This window comes from Nannobrachium achirus (assembly GCF_963921795.1).
Source record: "Nannobrachium achirus genome assembly, chromosome: 2".
Lineage (NCBI taxonomy): Eukaryota > Metazoa > Chordata > Actinopteri > Myctophiformes > Myctophidae > Nannobrachium > Nannobrachium achirus.
In genome coordinates, this window is record NC_137811.1 from 56,580,986 (window position 1) to 56,600,662 (window position 19,677).

A 19,677-nucleotide genomic window follows, 5' to 3' on the forward strand; every position below is an offset into this window, starting at 1 on the left:
TTACTAGTTTGTTTATTCAGTGGGCTTTAAGGCCGGTAACACAATTACACAGAGGTTTAATATTGTCGTTGTCGGGTGAAAACCTTGTATGTCCAAAAACGCCCGCGAGGCGTTGTGTGCTTGTAGATCGGCTGTTTTCACTACTTTTGTGCGACTGCCTTGCCTGATGAAGCAGGGCTTCACTTTCCGGAAAAACATACACATTTGAAACTTGGAGATACGAGGTTCCTGCCCGACAGTGACGATATATAATATATATATATATATATATATTTTTTTTTTACTTCCCCCCCCCCCCCCATTAATCTCAGCTTTGCTATATTCCTCTCCTCTCCTCTCTATACTCCCTGTGAGGGTCTAGTCTGTTCCGTTTCGCCCCTCTACAGGGAATCCCTTACTATGACTCACTGAAAACACTTCCTACTGAACAGGCAAACAGGCCCGTAGGCTAACAACTAAACACACACAAACATGGCACACAGCATGCACAGTGCACACGCACTACGCACACACACACGCACGCACGCACGCACGCACGCACGCACGCACGCACACTCACACACACACACACACACACACACACACACACACACACACACACACACACACAGACCAGAGTTTGCATCAGTCATCATCAAGCGGGTGCTGGTACAGAGTAGGGATGGGACGATACGCGATATTATCGTTTATCGTGATAAAAAAACACTCGCGATAATCGTATTGTGGAGATTTAATTTATCGTCTTCCGTCATGAACTGGGATCAATTCACCTTTTATTTGCCCGAGCTGCATATCCGGTACCACTTAAACTCTTAAACTCTTGGTAAAAACTACTTATAATTATATGTAAGTCTTTTTTTCACTGTCTATTAAATGTCTTTGCCAAAAAATAGCCGATCTACAAGCTCACAACGCGATCTGCTATTTTTTGGCAAACGTTCCGCCCCCAGGATAATGGATTTGTATTATCGCGATAATATCGTAAATCGCGATTTATTTTGTCACAATAATGGTGAGATGAAATGTTCATATCGTCCCATCCCTAGTACAGAGAGCAGTGGGGATGGCTTCGGCATTTGAAACGCAGAAGTAATTATTTTTCAGGGCACATTAAGGTCTCCCATAGTGGCATCATCCAGGAGCTCTGCTCATTTGATACCCCGGCCTCCCCAGGGGGACAGAGAGACAAGCACAACAACACGGGGGTGACAGAGATGCACAAGGATGAGGTGACAGTGAAAGACAAACAGACATCAGCTGTTAATAGAAAAGATTTGTTTTCCATTCATGTCTTCCATTTTGTGCCATTTTAAAAAACATAATGTTAGTCTTTTTAACCTTTTCACCATAGGAGTGCCTTGGTTTTTTATTTTCCTTTGCTGTACAGAATTGTTTCTGGAAAGGTAAAATGCATTGGGTGACAAATCCAAAATAGATATTCATAGTCAGTGGTGTAAAGTAACTAAGTACAGTAAGTACAATTTTTAGGTATTTGTACTTTACCTGAGTATTTCCAAGTTCCAATACTTTTACTTCAACTCCACTACATCTCGGATCCAAATATTGTGCTTTACTCCACGACAATTATTTGAAAACGTTAGTTACTAGTCACTTTGCAGATATAAATTATTATATTATAAAACTTGCATAAACCCCTTTAGCCCTATTTTATACCTTGGCTATTTGAAAATAGCCGATCTACAAGCTCACAACGCGTCGCGATGCGACGTGTTGTGAGCTTGTAGATCTGCTATTTTCAAACATTTTGTACTTTTACTTTTGGTACTTTAAGTACATTCTGATGCCAATACTTTTGTATTTTTACTCAAGTACATTTTGAATTTTTGACTTTGACTTTGACTGATACTTTTACTCAAGTAAAGAACGAGAGAACTAGTCTTTTTACACCACTGTTCATAGTCCATACTCATTACGTTCATACAGGCCTAAACAGTATTTATAGCGTTTTCATTGCTAGACGTTCGTGCCGTGAGATGTCACTCTGTCGGCCCTGGATGACGTTAACGGCAATTATTCACACGAGTTGGATTAGAATGCTGGAGGGTCGGCTGCTGTTTCTCAGGATTTGTGGAATTTTCTGGGAGGTGTTTATTGGAGTCAGTCTTGGAAAGCCAGCCTCCGTCCTGACCTTTGATGGCTGCACCAGTAATGGCTGTCACCACTGCAGCAACAGCAGTGATTGGTGTTGTGTTGTATCTGTGCGTGTGTGTGTGTGTGTGTGTGTGTGCGTGTGTGTGTGTGCAGTGGCGTCAGTTCAGAAAAAGCTAAGGTATGGCAACATGACTGGTGTCTTGCACGCGACACCAGTCATGTTGCCATACCTTAGCAACAGGCATGATATATTTATTTTAAGAAGAAGTACATATAATATATAATTATATATACCTAAAATATAATTATAATACCTTGTTAACTCATCCACTACATTGGACGAGTTTGACGAGCTATAGTTATGGGTCCACTCTGCTTATGACGAATATGACGAGCTATCAATTAGCTTTAATAACTATAAAACAAAAAAGTATGATCGCCGATTCGCCGTCCATAGCGCTCTGTGGACCCGCCCTATTCACAAAAAATGGATCTGGATGTTCCAGAACGGAAATGGGGGGGCGGGACAACGACGCCTGTATCCTGTCTGCCGAAATGTCATCCGGTTCAATGTTGTGCAACACCAGCGTGGCGCTCCGTCGGTTTCGCTTTGAGCGATGGAAGGCTGTAGTGCTTTGTTGCTTACCCTGCCTGGATCGTATTGTGAATGCAATCGGTGAACCATCGCGCAATGGATTCGCGCGCGCGCCCACGTTAAAGGTAGGCAAAATCCTGGCGGTGTGGACCCTCAGAAGGGTCTTAAAAATAGCGGTGGGTGAGTTAAAGTGACCATTTTGTAAAATTTTGCATTTGTACAGTATTTTCTGGACTATAAGGCGCACTGTCAATGAATGGTCTATTTTCAAACTGTTTTCATATATAAGGCGCACCTGACTATAAGGCGCACATAATAGACGCTACCGTTGCGTTATGCATCCAACAGATGGAGCTGTGCTAAAGGGAATGTCAATGTCAATGAATGATCCATATATAAGGCGCACTGGACTATAAGGCGCACTGTAGTTTTTTGAGAAAATGAAAGGCTTTTAAGTGCGCCTTATTTAAAATACGAGTAGTTATTTTACTGTAATTTACCAACATAATAACCCGCACAGATAGACAAAGAGGCATTCGTAGATTCATATTTAGAACAAACTTTATCTTCCCCCCTGGACCGAGGGTATGGCAGCTGCATACCCTTGCCATACCCAATTGACGCCCCTGTGTGTGTGTGTGTACGTACGTGCGTGTATGTGTGTGTGTTTGTTTTTCTCTCGAGCACATGCATATTTCTGTGTGGTCTGTCTGTGCATATGGTGTGTTTGGTGAATGTGCGCATAAATATGTCTGAGTGGTTCTTTATGTGTCCATGTGTGCTTGCGTGTGTGCGCGCATTTTTCTTTTACTGTATGTAAGTGAGCAGTAACTATTGTAAGTGTGATGCTCTGCGTTTCATGGGGGACATTTGGTCATGGACTTTTCCAGAGGAAAATAAAATGACAGTTATAGAATAAATCGGTAATATAATTATATTTTATTGGTGCCTCTTTTCTTCGTCCCACTTTGTTCTCCTAAATCAACAATAAGAGAGGTCCATGATCCTCTGATTGTGAAGCCAAAACACAATATTCTGCCGTATATTTAGGTCATAAGTACTTTTCCACTCTCATATTAGCTCATAGTTAGTGACCATTAGTGGATGATGTGTGAGTGTCTGCATGTGCGTGTGTGTGTGTGTGTGTGTGTGTGTGCGCGTGTGCGTGTGTGTGTGTGTGTGTGTGTGTGTGTGTGTGTGTGTGTGTGCGTGTGTGTCTGTGTGTCTGTGTGTGTGTGTGTGTGTGTGCGTGCACGCGCGTGCGTGTATACTTCTGTAATGGGCTTTCGACTTGAAGACCCTGGAAGTGGTGGGTCATTAAAACTTACATAAGAGTAGACAAAATAGTCAGACAGACAAGACAGACAGACAGAAAGGGAGGGGGCATGAAAGGAATCCCTTTCCTTGCATACCTTCTCGGAAATATCTCTCTCTCTCTCTCCCTCCCTTTCTCCATCTCTCCCTCTCTGTGTCTGTCTCTCAGTCTTTCTCAGTGCCGCAGAGACGAAAAACAAACCACTGAGATGTTGATGGTAGGCAGGAGTGCGGGGATCCCACCAGCTCAGAACTCCTCATACAGGCTAATGTCTTTAGCGGGTATCAGGGATATAGGTGAGAGGAGGGGCACCAGCGCAGGAGCGGAGGAGCAGAGAAATAAGAGACCGCCATAGCATAAGAAGGAAACAGTCCACCAGAGAGAAGGAGAGAGAGAGAGAGAGAGAGAGAGAGAGAGAGAGAGAGAGAGAGAGAGAGAGAGAGAGAGAGAAAGAGAAAAAGAAACAGAAGCAATAAATGAAAGAGGGAAATACAAGCCGGTAGGGGTCAAGGAGAAGGCAGGAGGCAGCGGGTGGAACAGAGAAGGTGTGTCAGAAGGGCTTTCCTCTCCTCTCCGGGGATCCCCTCTGTGACTAAGTGGAGACAGGGAGGCCCCCCAACATATTAACAACTAAAGCTGCCCTACCATTGCCCCTGGCTCTCACCCTTAACCCCGGCTGGCTCTAAGGGCTTGAGGGGTGATGTTCTCCATTGGTGGACAAAGTACAGTATACTCAAATAAATACTCAAGTATTCAAAAGCATAGATTACGAAGTATTGAATAGAGGTTAACACTTCTTTTTTTTAACGTCTTGGATCCCAAGAGTCCCTTCATAGAAATATAATAAATATTACAATAGTACAATGTAAAAGTCATGAGCTTGCAAAGGGAAAACAAATCCTGTAAGTACAGTACTCAAGTAAATGAAGTTATGCCCACCACTGGTGTTCCGAGGCCAAGGGAGACTTTCTGGGCACAGTGGGCAGGGTAGGGTGATTGGAGGGTGGGGGGTGAGGAAGTGCTGACTGCACGGCAGAGAGTCTCCTCGCGTATCGCTAAAGCCACAGAAGAACACTGGACAAACCCCAACATTTTCCGGGATCAGGAGAAACACCTGACAGGGAACTCACTGCAATGCCCTTTACAGCTGTGACACTGGCCATGAAGCTAGAACCAAACATATCAAATAACCCCATCTTCCTTCCATTAAAGTTATGGTTTTTCCTGTCCTGAACAGGGCGTCCAATTTACTCCTGGGTTACAACCCAGTCACATCTGCACAGTCAAATCTTGAGTGTTAATTTAACTCTGAAAGCAAAGAGGGAGTCTTTGTGCAGAGTTAAATGAATACTCTACATTTTGCACTGTGGTTGGAAAGACTACAGTATAGACAATAGACAGGTAGGGACTGTTGTACAAGACAATAATTACTATTGCTGCTCTCTTATGTGAGAATTAACAGTAGTGTGATTTATGGGTTAAAACAAAAAGATTTTGTGGTAAAAAGTTAAACTCTATTGCGATAGTAATCTGCTATAGAATGTTTGTTCAATATTAGTGGTCACCCTGTTTCCACAGCTCTTTAATGAACAGCACCTTTGTCCAAGGTGCTTTACAATGTCCATTACATTCACACTCACACAACAACCTGCTCAACAGGAGCAATTGAGTTCAGTGTTCAACTCAATTGAGTTCAATTGAGTTCCCCCCGTAGGAGATGCATTGTAAAGGAGCTGTGGAGATGACGGAGGCGCACCTTGAGCCACGTGAGACACCGCCGATCGAGCGTGTTGCTGTGTCGAGCGTTGCGAAGGTTGCATGAGCCGACTCAGCACCGCTAGACGTTGTAAACCAGGGGGCCAGAATAGTTAATCCCCCTGACTTTTGGCACCTCCGTGCGGCCCAAGTGAACACAGCGGAGCACTCCCTACCTCCGGTTCAGCCAATCACAAGCTGCGGCAAACCACGGGGGCGCGAACCTATTGCAAAAACCGGGGAGTATTCCACGCCTCGCGTCTTGCTCAAAGACACTTTGGCAATAATTCTGGGGGAGCACTGGATTTGAACTGGGAACCTTCCGTTTCCTAAGCGGACGCTCTACCTCCTACGGTACCCATTGATCAGCTTCCTTTTTATAGTGGTCCAGTTGCAGTTTTACTGCTCATTTCACTTCATCACCTGCCTCCAATTTATCCTGTATGAGTTTTGTCTTATGCACACCTGATATACCGGTAGGCTTAGAGATGATTGCGGTGGATGGCTCCTGGTAGGATAAAATTGGTATACAGACCAAAAAGTGCATTTTATCTTTACTAAAGAGCTGGAAAGAAGGATACACTGAACAAACACTGCTAAAAGAATACAGAGCTATTTAAATTTTTTTTTATAACACTTACTTCACCTTCAATAATTATTACAACGGAAGACAGCAATAAACCACTGAACCTTGAGCTCTGATCTGACCATAACTGTGGACATTTTCTCTTCTGTCAAAAGAACAAAGAAACAACAACAGTTTGCCCTTCCTCCTTTTCTAGTGGCTTTTTTACTTCCAGCTCATCACCATCATCATCACCATCATCATCACCATCATCATAATCATAATTATCATCGCCACTGTTTTTACAATCACTCAGGCTCTGCTAGGTGCCAGCATTTTTGACCTTTTCCTGTGATTCGCTGGGAGCCATCAAGGAAATGACCATCGGTAAACTTGATCACCGGTGCCTTCGTCATGGCTCCCTCCCACGCAGGGAGGAAGCATACGGCTGCAATATGAAGAACAGGAACGATAACCATGATTCACTGATGATGGAGAGCTGGGGGCTTGAGCCTCTGCATTCTGAGAGGCTACCAGTGGTGGAAAGCAGGGGTCTTCAACAGGGGGTCCTCAGATAGTTACTACAGGGGGTCCTCCAAATCTTTGTGTGATAGAAACCTTTTTTTCTCCTTTTTTATATTAACCATTTGAACCCTAGTGTCCATATTCTGAGAACTTTAGCCAAAAATAGTAGTATTTTCTGCAAAGAGGTTTGGTTTAGAGGGGGAAAAGTGCAGACTAAGTACAGAGTGAAAGGTCAAGTTTACTAAGTATTGACGGTTCAAGTGGTTAAACATCTGAAAACACAAATTGACATGAATCCAAAATACACTGATGATCGTGCTGTCAAACAATGAAACTATGTCTATAAAAAGGTTGTGGGGTTCCCTGCTTCATCTCTCTCTCAACTAAGGGGTCCTTAGCCTGAAAACGTTGAAGTAACTAAGTACATTTACTTAAGTACTGTACTTACTGTAAGTACACTTTTGAGTTATTTGTACTTTACTTGAGTAATTAAAATGTCCTATTTTATACCTTGGCTATTTGAAAGTAGCCAATCTACTAGCTTGTAGATCTGCTGTTTTCAAACATTTTGTACTTTAACTTTTGGTACTTTAAGTACATTTTGATGCCAACACTTTCATACCTTTACTCAAGTACATTTTGAATTCCAGACTTTTACTTGTAACAGAGTAATACTGTATTTCTATATTTCAGACTCTTTCAGTATTGATACTTTCACTTAAGTAAAATATGTGAGTACTAGTATATGCTGAGAGGCTACTCTAGATGGAGAGCAAGACGATGGTGAAATAGGAGGGGCATAGTGCTGCGGCTGGAAGAGAGAGTGAGAGTGAAAAAGGAGTGAGAAAGGACGAATGAGAGACGGAGAAAGAGAGAGGGAGGGAGGGAGGGAGTGAGGCAGAGAGACAGTGCACATGCCCCGGTTGTGATTCATTCCTTAACTTGTGGTGAGCGTCAGTGAACAGGCAATGGAAAACTTCAGCAAATGTAAATACGCTTTGGTTAAAAATATAGTGCCTTAATGCACACCACATGTGGCTCCCTGGCAAGACACGCTCTATTTTGACGGGAGGAGAAACTGAGGGAACGCAATGAAGAGATTGAGAGGGGGAGAGAGAGAGAGAGAGAGAGAGAGAGAGAGAGAGAGGGAGAGAGAGGGAGAGAAAGTGGAGTGGAAGAGGAGAGAAGAGAAGAGGTATAAAAGGGATAAGTGAGTCTATGTGACTCCATCTTACCTTGGGCCTTCTCCACAAACACCACCTTGGAGTCAGGCTGGAAGTTGAGGCCGCTGAGCAGTATCTTCTTGCCCCCCGTGGCCGGGTAGCTGTCCAGACTCTGCTTTTCCACCAAGGGCAGCTCCTGGGCCGAGCGCTGGGCTGTGTTTCCAGGGGGAACAAACGGAAGGCGTGCGCACATCAGCGGCGATCTCTAAAGCCCCACGTAAACCAAGTGCCCGATCCCCATTCGCTCCCAGGCCTCCGGCGTTACCACCGGAGCAGCGCACGCACAGCCGTAGAACATCAGCTCTTGGTTAGAGCAAGCGAGCTTATCAACTTCGTAATGACTATTTAAGGAGTGCTTGCTTAAGTGTTTTCAGACAACAGCTGTGATACGAAATGCCGAAAAAGAAGAGGGAAAAATTGATCAAAACAATATTTTCGCGGTGACGCAGTGAGATGGAGAGTCATTATTTTTGCCTATGGGTGAGTCATGCAATACGCACCACCTGTCTCTATGTTTTATGAAAGCGGCGAGCTAGTCACCCATTGGTTACTGCGACCCGGTTCACAGGCAGAGTCAGTGAGCACATTGCTATGCATTTCATCCATAATAATCCCAGCATCCTCCACATTTTATTGTAAAGTATCATACCGTAATAGCAAACCTCTGGCACACAAACGCTGTTGAAAAATCCTGCACTTGGTAAAGAGAGGTCGTTCCTGAGGATTAGAATCCCCCACAGGTTACCACTGGGTCTCACATCATCATCTCCATAAACCACCAAGCCAGCGCTTTCTCAACATCTAAGCTTTGTTGGTTCCTTACGGTGCACATTACATCACACCTTATATCGACAACTGCCTCGCAAAAAAGACACAGAGGTTCCTTTCAATTCATTCATCGAGGCCTGCCAGATCTGCGCCTGGCAGCTGACCTTTCAGAAACCTGTGCTAATGGGGGAGCCCTACCACAATAACTTACGCATGCAGTCATAAAATGCACTGTGAGATAGATAACACATGTGTCTGGCATCATGCACAATGCATCTATTGCTCTGGCAAATTGGTTTTGATCATATAAATCTTATTAGGTGCAGAGGCACTGAATTTGGTCAGGTAATAAAATAGTAGCGGGGCTCATTAGATTACGACAATAGATGCCACCTCATGCTTAGGCGCATGCCAAGATGGAGCCTGCCAGATTGTGTGTGTGTGCTGTGTGTGTATTGCTGTACTTATGTGTGTCTGTGGCAGTACAGTATGTACTGTATATTCATCGCACTGACTTTTGGACACTCTGCACTATTAGGCTGTGTTAGTAGTTTGAGTATTTGGGGCAACTGATTTTCCCTATCTATCTATCTATCTATCTATCTATCTATCTATCTATCTATCTATCTATCTATCTATCTATTTAATATGGATATACAGTACAGCCACATATTATGTGTAAGTGCATTCAAGCTTGTATTTCTCCTAAATGTATTTGTGTGCATGTGTTCGTGTGTGTGTGTGTGTGTGTGTGTGTGTGTGTGTGTGTGTGTGTGTGTGTGTGTGTGTGTGTGTGCGCGCGCGCGCGCACGCGCATGTTGCATGTGTGTGTGTGTGTGTGTGTGTGTGTGTGTGTGTGTGTGTGTGCTAGACTCACAGCACTCAATGGGGTTAGAGGAAGCCTGTAAGGACACAGTTCTGCCGTTGGGCTGGGTGATGTGCACACGGAACACCATCCTCACTCGTGTGTTCTTGCGGCCAATGTCCGTCTCTCCCTTGCGCAGCTCTATGTCCGAGTTACGCAGCTTCAGAATGCCAGCGCAGTCGATTCTGATGCACAGGGGGATGAAAAGGCAGAATTAATCGTAACACACAAAATAATGGATAAGGGTACGTTTTGACTTTTGTGTAGATTTAATATACAGTAAAGCTGGTTGCACACTGCACTGCGGACTTTTGTTGCGTTTTGGAAATCCGAAATCCGGAGGCCAGGGAGAGAGAGAGGAAAGAGAGAGAGAGGGACTCAGTGCGACAGCTGCGAAAATTGGAAAAAAATAAACCCTCGTCCGAAAATAAATACGAAACGGGCGGCAGTGTGCAAACGTGACTGACATAAGGTGAGGTTGATTTTTTTATTTGCGCGCTCCGAAATTCACTCCGATATTCGGCCCGAAAAACGCAGCAGTGTGCAAAGACCTTAAGCATTAGTGATGTGTTGACTGAAGCCCGCCCTATGATTCCATTTTGGGTCCGACACATCGACTGCATAATGGCCGATGCCAATCTTGTCAAAAAAGTCCACTAGATCCCAAACCGATTGGTTGGGATCTAGTGTTAAGTTGATGTATGTACAGATGTGCCGTTTCAACTCTTCGGTATTTACTGCTCTTTCCTGAAAAAAAGCCTTCAAATGCATTTTTTCCACAGGTTTCTTTCCCTGTTTTGTCTTTCAAATTGTTATGGAAAATGGAGCATATTTTTTGCAGAAACTCGCAAATAGCAAGAAACCACTCCATTCCCACTGAAAAGCAGAATCCACCTTCATAGGTAGTTTTAAACGTTATGATCAGAGGTCATAAAAATAGCAAAAATAGCTCATCTACAAGCTCAATGTTCTGCAAATCGCCTGAAAATCTACTGTCTTGCCCTGCTCCAATCAGAACAGTTGAGATCATTGACCGTGCTCCTTTAAAAGGACTCCTCCTGTCCCTTTTCTTTGCCCGTTTGACTTGTGCTTCTGCATTCAGGTCACCCACCGCCTCCACGCCTCAGCCCAAGTAGCAGAAAGACAACGCCATGGTTCACTGTATCTGCAGAGCAACGGCCTCCATGAGCCCCCTGTCTTCCATCCTGGCGATCTTCTTCTATGCTCATCCTGCGATGGGGCCCGTGCCAAGCGTTTCATTATGATTTACCACTCTGATAATGTCAATAAATATGATTTGCATTCATCCCCTTGCTGCAAAGTCTGTTGAAGTGGCTCTTAGCTTTTGCTCTTAGGGTAAGTCTAGATCATAAACTTCACAATTTCACCTTAGGACACCCAATAAATTTAGGCACAACAATTTGAGCTCAAACTTTCTTTCTTTTTTACAGTTAAAAGGACTTTTCATTAGGACCTGAGAAGGCCTGAGGTGGGAGCGGGTCTCTCTCCCCTTTTACTGAACGGCTTAACTGAGACACGAGTATCGTTTTCCACGCGCCGCGGCCAGTCCTCGCTAGCGTTAAGGATCACACGTCGGAAGTCCAGCGGAACACAGCCACGTCATCCCCAATCTGCGGGCTCTTCAAAGACAGAGTTTGGACATTCATTACTTAACGTCACAGATTTAACAGTCCTGCCTGCCCAAGAATTAGTGGGTCTCCGGAGGGATCTTCAGGGCTTGAGCCGAAGAGACACACGTGCATGCACGCACGCACGCACGCACGCACACACACACACACACACACACACACACACACACACACACACACACACACACACACACACACACACACACACACACACACACACACACACACACACACACACACACACACACACACACACACAGAGAGCTCTTTCCAGTGGAGAAAACCCATTGGCTTCAGTCGGTATTCTCTCAACCACTTTATAGCTGTCTGACTGCAAGCGAGCCTGTCCGCTCCCTTTGCACCATTTGAGCCTCACACTTTCAACATTTCAAACGTTTACAGCTTAAACCTTCACTAACTGTTGCCACATTTAGCAGTAGAAACTTTCTTCTTTTCTTTTTCTTCTTCTTTTTTTTCAAATCAAGCTCCCTGTCTTTATTTATTTTATGGTATTTGATATTTTTGGTGGGGATACAATTTTCTCCCCCTTTTCCTTAGTGGAAAAAGGCATCAGTTTTCACGGTGGCCTTTTCAAAAAATTTGAATAAGACCAAAAAGAGACTGGTTAAAAAAAAGTAAAAAAAAAAAAAAAGTAAAAAAAGTAAAAAAGAGGGGGTACATGGGATATGGTTTGGCATTTCAATTATTTTACATTGAAGCTTTTCGGGCACTATTCCTGGAACATGGTAAATGTCAAGTTTTATACAAATCTATTTTTTCCTCTTCAATTTGGTTTGCAGCATTTGAATAAATAAGAGAAGAAAAAAAAGAAATATACACAGAAAATATACACATAACGCTTACAACGAGATCTTTAGCGGTCCATGCGTGACGTAAGTGTTCAGTCACGCAGTTATGCTTTTAAAACAAACAGAGGATGATTGGACCGTCATGCACGATTTTACTGTCAAATGACTGCTGGAAAGGACTCTGCACTGTGGGAATCCTCAGTGTTAATTTAACTCAGAAGGCGTACGAAAGGAGCCAAAGGGAACCGTATAGGGTCCATTTCGTTCAATTCATACGCTCTGTGAGTAAGATTTACACTGAGGATTTTCAGTGTCAGTCAGCCTCCATGGCCTATATAGTATGAAATGTGGGGCAGTTATTTCTTTAGCAAGGCGGTGTTTATATTAGATGAAAGTGTTAGTCTTCTGTGACAGCTGGGTAATAAGAAATACCAATGTAGTATTTTTTCTGTGCGTCTTTGTGTCTTTCTTGTAAAGTGATGACAGTTTAAAAAAACATCTCTATAGTAACTGTAGAAACAGTAAAAAGCAAATATTCTATATAGGATATACGCACTTGTGTGCCGATGCTTTGATGTTGTTGTTTTTTTGCAAGAAATAATGTACTAGGTGGTATTTGCAGAGTAGGTGTTTAAAAACACTATGTTGGATGGATTAAAGATAGATCTCCCGTAAACATTTAATCATGCACTGTCTGCATCCCACACAGTGAGACAGAGGAGTGTTGGATGTGGTGTTATCAACATTGGCTTTAGCACTTCAATGGAAAGACTCAGTCAGAGAGGCTCTTCACAGAGAGAGAGAGAGAGAGAGAGACAGACAGACAGAGAGAGAGAGAGAGAGAGAGAGACGCCGTCTGGCAGAAATATAGTGAAAGCCAAGGAGACAGACAGACAGACAGACAGACAGGAAGGCAGAGAGAACACAGTGGATGTGAAGAAGGGACAGACAGACAGACAGACAGACAGACAGACAGACAGACAGACAGACAGACAGACAGACTGACAGACGGACAGACGGGCAGACAGGCAGGCAGGCAGGCAGGCAGGCAGGCAGAGAGACACCGTGAGAGAGTGAGAGAGAGAGAAAGATATGCCTACACCTTCAGGTTTTCAGGCTACTCTTCCTTCAAGCTGAGAATAACGACAAAGGGGAAAAGAAACATCCTCTCTGCGTTTTCATAATATCAAATGTACTCCCCTGTGACGTGTGAAGTTTAATAAGTGGGGTGTCCTGGTGTTTTCACAGTCTAAACATGATACAATGTGAAGCATACAGTGGTATTGTTGGAAATGGTACTGTAAGGCAATATGAGTGTAAAAATCAACCATGCCCAACCAGAAAAGGCCATTTTCCAGTCAAAAGTCTCTTGTGTCTCGTAACGTTACCCAACTTTACCTTTGTAACCTTCCGCAATACTTAAACAAATGTTAAAATACTCCCTAACTTAATGGATAGCCATTAAGTCCACATCGGTTCTTATTTTCTCAAAGTGTATTTCACGTATTTGAAACCCGGTGCAGAATAAACCTAAGGTGGTGAGGGCCTTATATAACCTTGGTTCAGATAGAGCTGTTTTATTCATAACACATAGTCCTGGGCCCCAGGCCAGCAGCGCCACTGAAGCCCACACCGGAGCCCCAGGACGGGAGCTGCTGCCTGGACACACTGCAGAGCTACAGCCCCTTGAACTGCTGCTGCGCGCCTGGAAGGGAGGCTGCAGCAGAGCAAGACCGGTTTGCGTGTAAAGCCAGTGGACGGACTGAAACTGACTGAAATATAAAAATGCTGCTTATAAAATATGTGTAATGTGAGACGGACCACAGTCCACAGGTGTCTCTTTTACTTTCTTAAAAAAGAAGTATCCCCACTTTAGTGTAGAAAATGCAGTGTGGAAAGGTGAGTGTTCAAGGCCTGCTCAAAAGCATGTACTAGGACAATTAAGTGCGTGCGTGCGCGCGTGTGTGTGTGTGTGTGTGTGCGTGCGTGCGTGCGTGCGTCCGTGCGTGCGTGCGTGCGTGTGTGTATGCGTGCGTGCGTGTGTGTGTGTGTCGGGGGGGTACGGGTGGGGGCATAAGGGAGAAAGGGGGACAAACAGACACATAGGAATCGCAGAGCACTCACATGGCTCTCATGTTGTTTTCAGGAAGAAGGGGGATCTCCAGGACCTTGGTGTTGGACTGCATGACCTCGTGGCTGGCGGTGGAGACGGTCTTGCCGGTGATGCGGTGGACCTGGTAGAAGGCATGCGGTCGCAGGAGGCGGTCGTCTGCGGTCCCAATGAACAGCTGCAGGGTGAGTGGCTCGCTCTCCATGTAGCCGTAAAGCTGGCGGGGAGAACAAAGACAAGCCAGGTGAGAGCGGGCTTTGGATTTTAAGACCACCACCCCCCCCACGCCATCTCTACAAGCCCTCATTTGGCGAACGCACATTGGCTACCAAGAGTTAAAGCCGCCTTTAATAATGGCTCTAAGATGGTGCGTGGGGTTCCGGAAAATGAGCCCCCTTTGTTGTGTTTGTTTTTCGGTTGGTTTGGAGACGCCTTTTTTGTTATTTGTACAGCCCTTCAGGGTGTCTCTCTCTGGGTCTGTCTGGAGTGGAGATCTCCCGGGTGGAGACGTGGAGAGTCTGGAGACATGATGGAGACGTTGGCTTCCCATCACTTCCACTGTTCATTAAAAATCTCACAGCCTCCATAAAAACAGTGCCTACAGATATGCATGCAGTCAAGGGCGACTCAATGAAAAGTGACCCTTTTCGGATGGTCACTTTCATGTCCGGCCTTAAGTGGTGATGCACACAATTTATGACATCCATGTAATTGATTAACAAACACCTAATCCTATACGTATAAAGCGTTGCATCCATAGGGTGGAACCACAAACAGTAAGCTATATTGCCTCTTTAAAACTTGGCTCCGCTATTGGAGGCAATAAACTGGAATATCTTGAATTATTCATTGAATTTCTCTTTATTGTGTTCACCAGTATCTCAGCACTCCAACACTGAGATCATTGCACGCATGTGTTCAATAAACTCATGGTACACACAATATAAAAATTCCATCCTTAATGACAAATTAAGGTCAACTGTGATTCACATACAGTACAAGTCAGTTGTGTGCATTGAAAGGAAAAATAAGCAAATATCTTTATATTTCTATAGGCAATGTGTACATCGTTAGTAGTTATAGTCTAACTTCTGGCATATAATTGGACTAAACTCTTGCATAGTGCTTTATAAGATTAATAAAATGTGCAAAATATCCAAAGTAGGCAATGCAATGCTTTCCCCCCTTTAACGGTTTATTACGCAATAGCAAAACAATGCTATCAATAAGACCAAATAAATAAAGACACAAACAAGCTTTAGGCCTGCAATGAGTACAGTAAGATGTGATCGTTAATAACTCTGTCTTAAAAAGCTCAGCGGTGCCTACAGTAGCATGCAGACAGGAGCCATCCCCTCAGCCCTCTGGCCAGTTATGAACATGCATTATGATTTTCATTATAGCTCAGAGACGGCGTCCCACCGAGATGAAAGAGACTCCTGTATCAGGACCACCACTTCAAACAGGTACCACTTCCTCCACCTAGCCACCATTAGCTGCTACCGCTCACCAATAAAAGATCAAATCATAAGAAAAACGTGGAACACCGCATGCGTGTTTTTGCGAAGCACTGTTGACTTTGGGGGTTGAGTACTGCTTCTGGATCCAGCGACCAAATATGAGCAGTACCTGGTAATTTTCTGAACATCTAGCTATATCCGTGGGTTATTCGCTAATAGTGCCTAAAGTAACACGAATATATGATTTAACAGAGTGGGTAATGGGTCAAGAAATTAAGAGACACTGGCAGGGCTGCAGATTCCACAGTGAGGTACGGGGCAACCGATACAGTACTTTATGTGTGATTTCTGACCAGACTAATTTGCCAACCAAATGTGGGCTCATTCCTGCGGAAACCAAATCTCCGCCGTGGACCTCCCAAGATACGCTTGCTTGTTTCAATTCTCAATGTTCATATACCGGTAAGTGTTTTTTAAAATATGAGCATGTCAATGTGGGCTCGGGAGCCTCCCCAATCTGTCAGAAAAGCGGGGGAACCCATTTGGAATATCCATACATGAGGAGGTTTAAAAACCTCTCATTGGACGGAGATGGACCTCCATGGATCAAGACAGCTGGGCTCTTTGACCACATGTGAGATCGCCATAAGACATCACTTACATGAGACAGGTCTGACCAAACAATGTCCATCAGAGAAAGAAAAATCCACAAATTGCTCAATTACCTCAGCACACAACCCTATCATTTCAGATCGACTTTCTTGAAGCTCTGTCCGGGGGGAAAAAAGAAAACAGGGGATCTGCCGAACCCAATAAAAGGCCCCCCTGTTTATCTTGCAGACCGAGTCACGTGACAAAATGCAGACCACATGTAACCTATGACATAATCTGATTAATGGGTTTATAATTACCTTGGTTTGAGGGCAGGAGGGGAGATTGGAGGCGAGGCAGAGAACGATGTCATGAGGAGGTAGTCTTTACCAATTTGTACTACAGTGTCATGGACACAAAGTGTTGGATAATTTGTCTGGATACTGTATAAAAAACAACGTGTCTGGATACTGTAATAAAAACTATTTGTCTGAACTCTGGACACTATTAAAAAAAAAACACAATTTGTCTGGGTATTGTATAAAAAACTAACCTGGTCTGACATTTACTCTAGCATCCCTATTCTGGCCATGTCATAATAGGCGGAAATAGACACACATTCGCTAAAAATAGGCAAACAATCGGCTAAAATAGAAGATCTAAAAGCTCACAATGCCTTGGGATTTGTTGTGAGCTTATACTGTAGATCTGCTATTTCCGCTATTGGCAAACAACAAATGAAAGGATTTAAATGGTTAAAGTTATGGCTTCAGCCACAACTTGACTGAAGCGCATTATTTGTAGAACAGTAGAACATTTGGACAAAGTTGCGCTTCCATTTTCTCCACTTTTCACTAATATTGATTCTTTTGTACACAAGGACGATAAGGCCGTTTGAGGCAGAGCGCATATCCATATGCGTCCGTAATCTAACTACCAGCCGTTATCTGGCTTTGGACGTTGTGACTCGATTTTGTCCCCTTACTCTTTGATTCAGATATCATGGGGAGCGGCGCGAGAGGAGAATGGCAAAGCCAGGCTGCTGTCATACGTCTCCAGCTCGCAGCGGCCCTATTTTTCCTCCCCGACTCCACATAGTGTCTCTAGCAGCTGTCTTGACCTATGCGCGAGTCACACATGCTAGTCATCAGTGAGTATAGGCCCGGGGGTCAGGAGCTTCTTGAAGTCTCCACGTCCCATGGGACCACTTCATCCATGTGGTGATCTCACCAGCAGACCCTGCTCTGCTTGTTATATTTTACTTATGGTGTCACCAGAGGTAATTATCCATAGCCGCACATGCTACCAGTTACTTACACATAGACCAGCTAGAGGGGAGGGAGGGGAGAGAAGAAAAAAAAAAAACAGCACCCGTGATGTGACGATTACAACGGAGCCGAGCATGAGGTACACATCTCCAGGAAAGAAAAAAGAGAAGATGGAGATTTAAATTGCATGACGTTCCTTTATGATTTAATAAACCGCAGGCGGTTTGTGCTACAAATTCAGGTCCTCTGTCGCTTTTGAACCAACACCCCCCCCCTCCCCCCTCCCTTCCCGGTAAACTTGTCCTCTTAATTTTCTCAGTGAGCTCTCAACCATTACCTCAGTCTCCACGTGGACCGTTTGGGAAGCCACAAGAGAGAGAGAGAGAGAGAGAGAGAGAGAGAGAGAGAGAGGGAGACGGGAGGAGACAGGAGGGGAGGGGGTGGGGGGTCTCTGAGCCCCTTCGCTCGTCTTGCGGTAGCGCCGCCGCACAGTCAGTGACGACGGCGTCCTCGCACTCCAAAGCCGCGGTGACCTCATTGGAGGAGGAGGAAGTGATTAATGAGGTCAAACAGCCCCGCTCAGTGACGCGCTGGCCTTCCCGACCAGTGAAGGAACGCGGCCCCCCCCTCCCCCCCTGGGTGACCCCCCCCCACCCCCGATTCCTTTACCATATGTGCTCCCATGACCCCTCTCTCCCTAGGCTTCCCTTCTCGACTCTTACTTCTTCGCCCCCATGACGCTCGCTCAAGTGCACGCCCCGAGACGGGTGCAAAACGTACTTCTTCATTTTTATCCTCAAAGGGGTAATAAGCTTGGGGGGAGGAGAGGGGGGGCTGAGATAGCGCCGTAAAGTTGAGGGCCAGGGATCGAAGCTTCGCACACACACGCGCGCGTGCACACACACACTCACAGGCACACACCTGTGAACTTGACTTCATATCTCCCTTGCCCTTCCTCTCCATGTGAGGTTGGATGAGGAGAGGGGGTTGGTTGGGGTGGGGGGGATGATTGGGGGGCGGGAGGGACTGTGCGTAATTTTGACCAGATGAGCTTTCTCCCCGAGCCGTGAATACAGTCGGGCCCGGAGCACCGTGTATTTATCTTCGGGATAATTGCAACCAAATTTTGAATCAAAAAACCTAGCCCCTGATCGGGCCGCTGCTCCGCCGCTGCCAACTCTTGCCGCTGCGAGCGCCATATCCATTTACACCTTCCACCCGCGAAAGCCACTGTTGCTGCGCGAGTGCGCGTGCCATCCGCCGTGGTTCAGACTCAAATAAAACAGCCTGGACGGACGCGCCGGAGGCTGAGGCATTAATTGTGTAATTGCGCGCAGCTGCGTTGTCAGGGTTACTTTTGATGATGTGGAAGGGAGGGCTCGGACAGAAAGGCAGCGGACAGAGCCCCCCCACCCCCCAAGAAGGCCCCTTTACACCATTCATCTCCACGCCACCTCCGGACCACGGCAGATATATCATCATTAACACTACACACTCCGCCATAAAAAGATACACATCCCTCCTTCTGAAATCACTCAAAAAAAGGGGGTAATTTTCCTAAAACCGGTCTATGGCGTGTGCGACTGTGCGCGCAACGAGAATCACATGCGACGACGATGATGATGGTGATGAGGAGGGGGAGGATGTTTGCTTTTCCACGTATCTAATGACGTTCATCTGTCTTTTCGTTCTCTCGTGACGTCGCCGTATCACTCAATACGCCGGCAGCTCTTTAAGAAAGTGGCTGTGACGTGCCCGACCGCGGCCTCACGTCTGGCCGCGACGATTAAAGCCGAGGATTAGAACATGTTTAGCGTTTAATAATGACTTGCCGGTTAAGCAGTGCTGTCTGGCCTGCCTTGGAGAGCTGAGTGTGAATGTACAGGCCCCGCGCCGGGCTGCCTTCTATCTCTCCGCACAGTGATTTCATCACTGCCTGGAGGAATGTCATGACTCGCATGGTCCACGTGGCGCACGGGGGAGAGAGAGATGGAGAGAAGGAGAAGACGGCTGGGAGCAGCGGAGGAGGGGAGACACAGGAGGCAGGGGAGGGGAGTTGAAACAGCA

General features: G+C 45.3%; 1 protein-coding gene across 1 annotated transcript in view; it reads right to left on the reverse strand.

The window, feature by feature from the left end:
* The window catches only part of LOC308301851 (nuclear factor of activated T-cells, cytoplasmic 1-like), a gene marked incomplete at both ends in the record, with an annotated part of 82,307 nt that overhangs the window by 43,856 nt on the left and 18,774 nt on the right, over positions 1-19,677 (reverse strand). Inside the window, 3 exons of the mRNA XM_080745988.1 lie at positions 8,103-8,243; positions 9,736-9,908; positions 14,306-14,508. Coding sequence (XP_080602114.1) covers positions 8,103-8,243; positions 9,736-9,908; positions 14,306-14,508 — 517 coding nt within the window. The remainder of the gene's footprint in view (positions 1-8,102; positions 8,244-9,735; positions 9,909-14,305; positions 14,509-19,677) is intronic.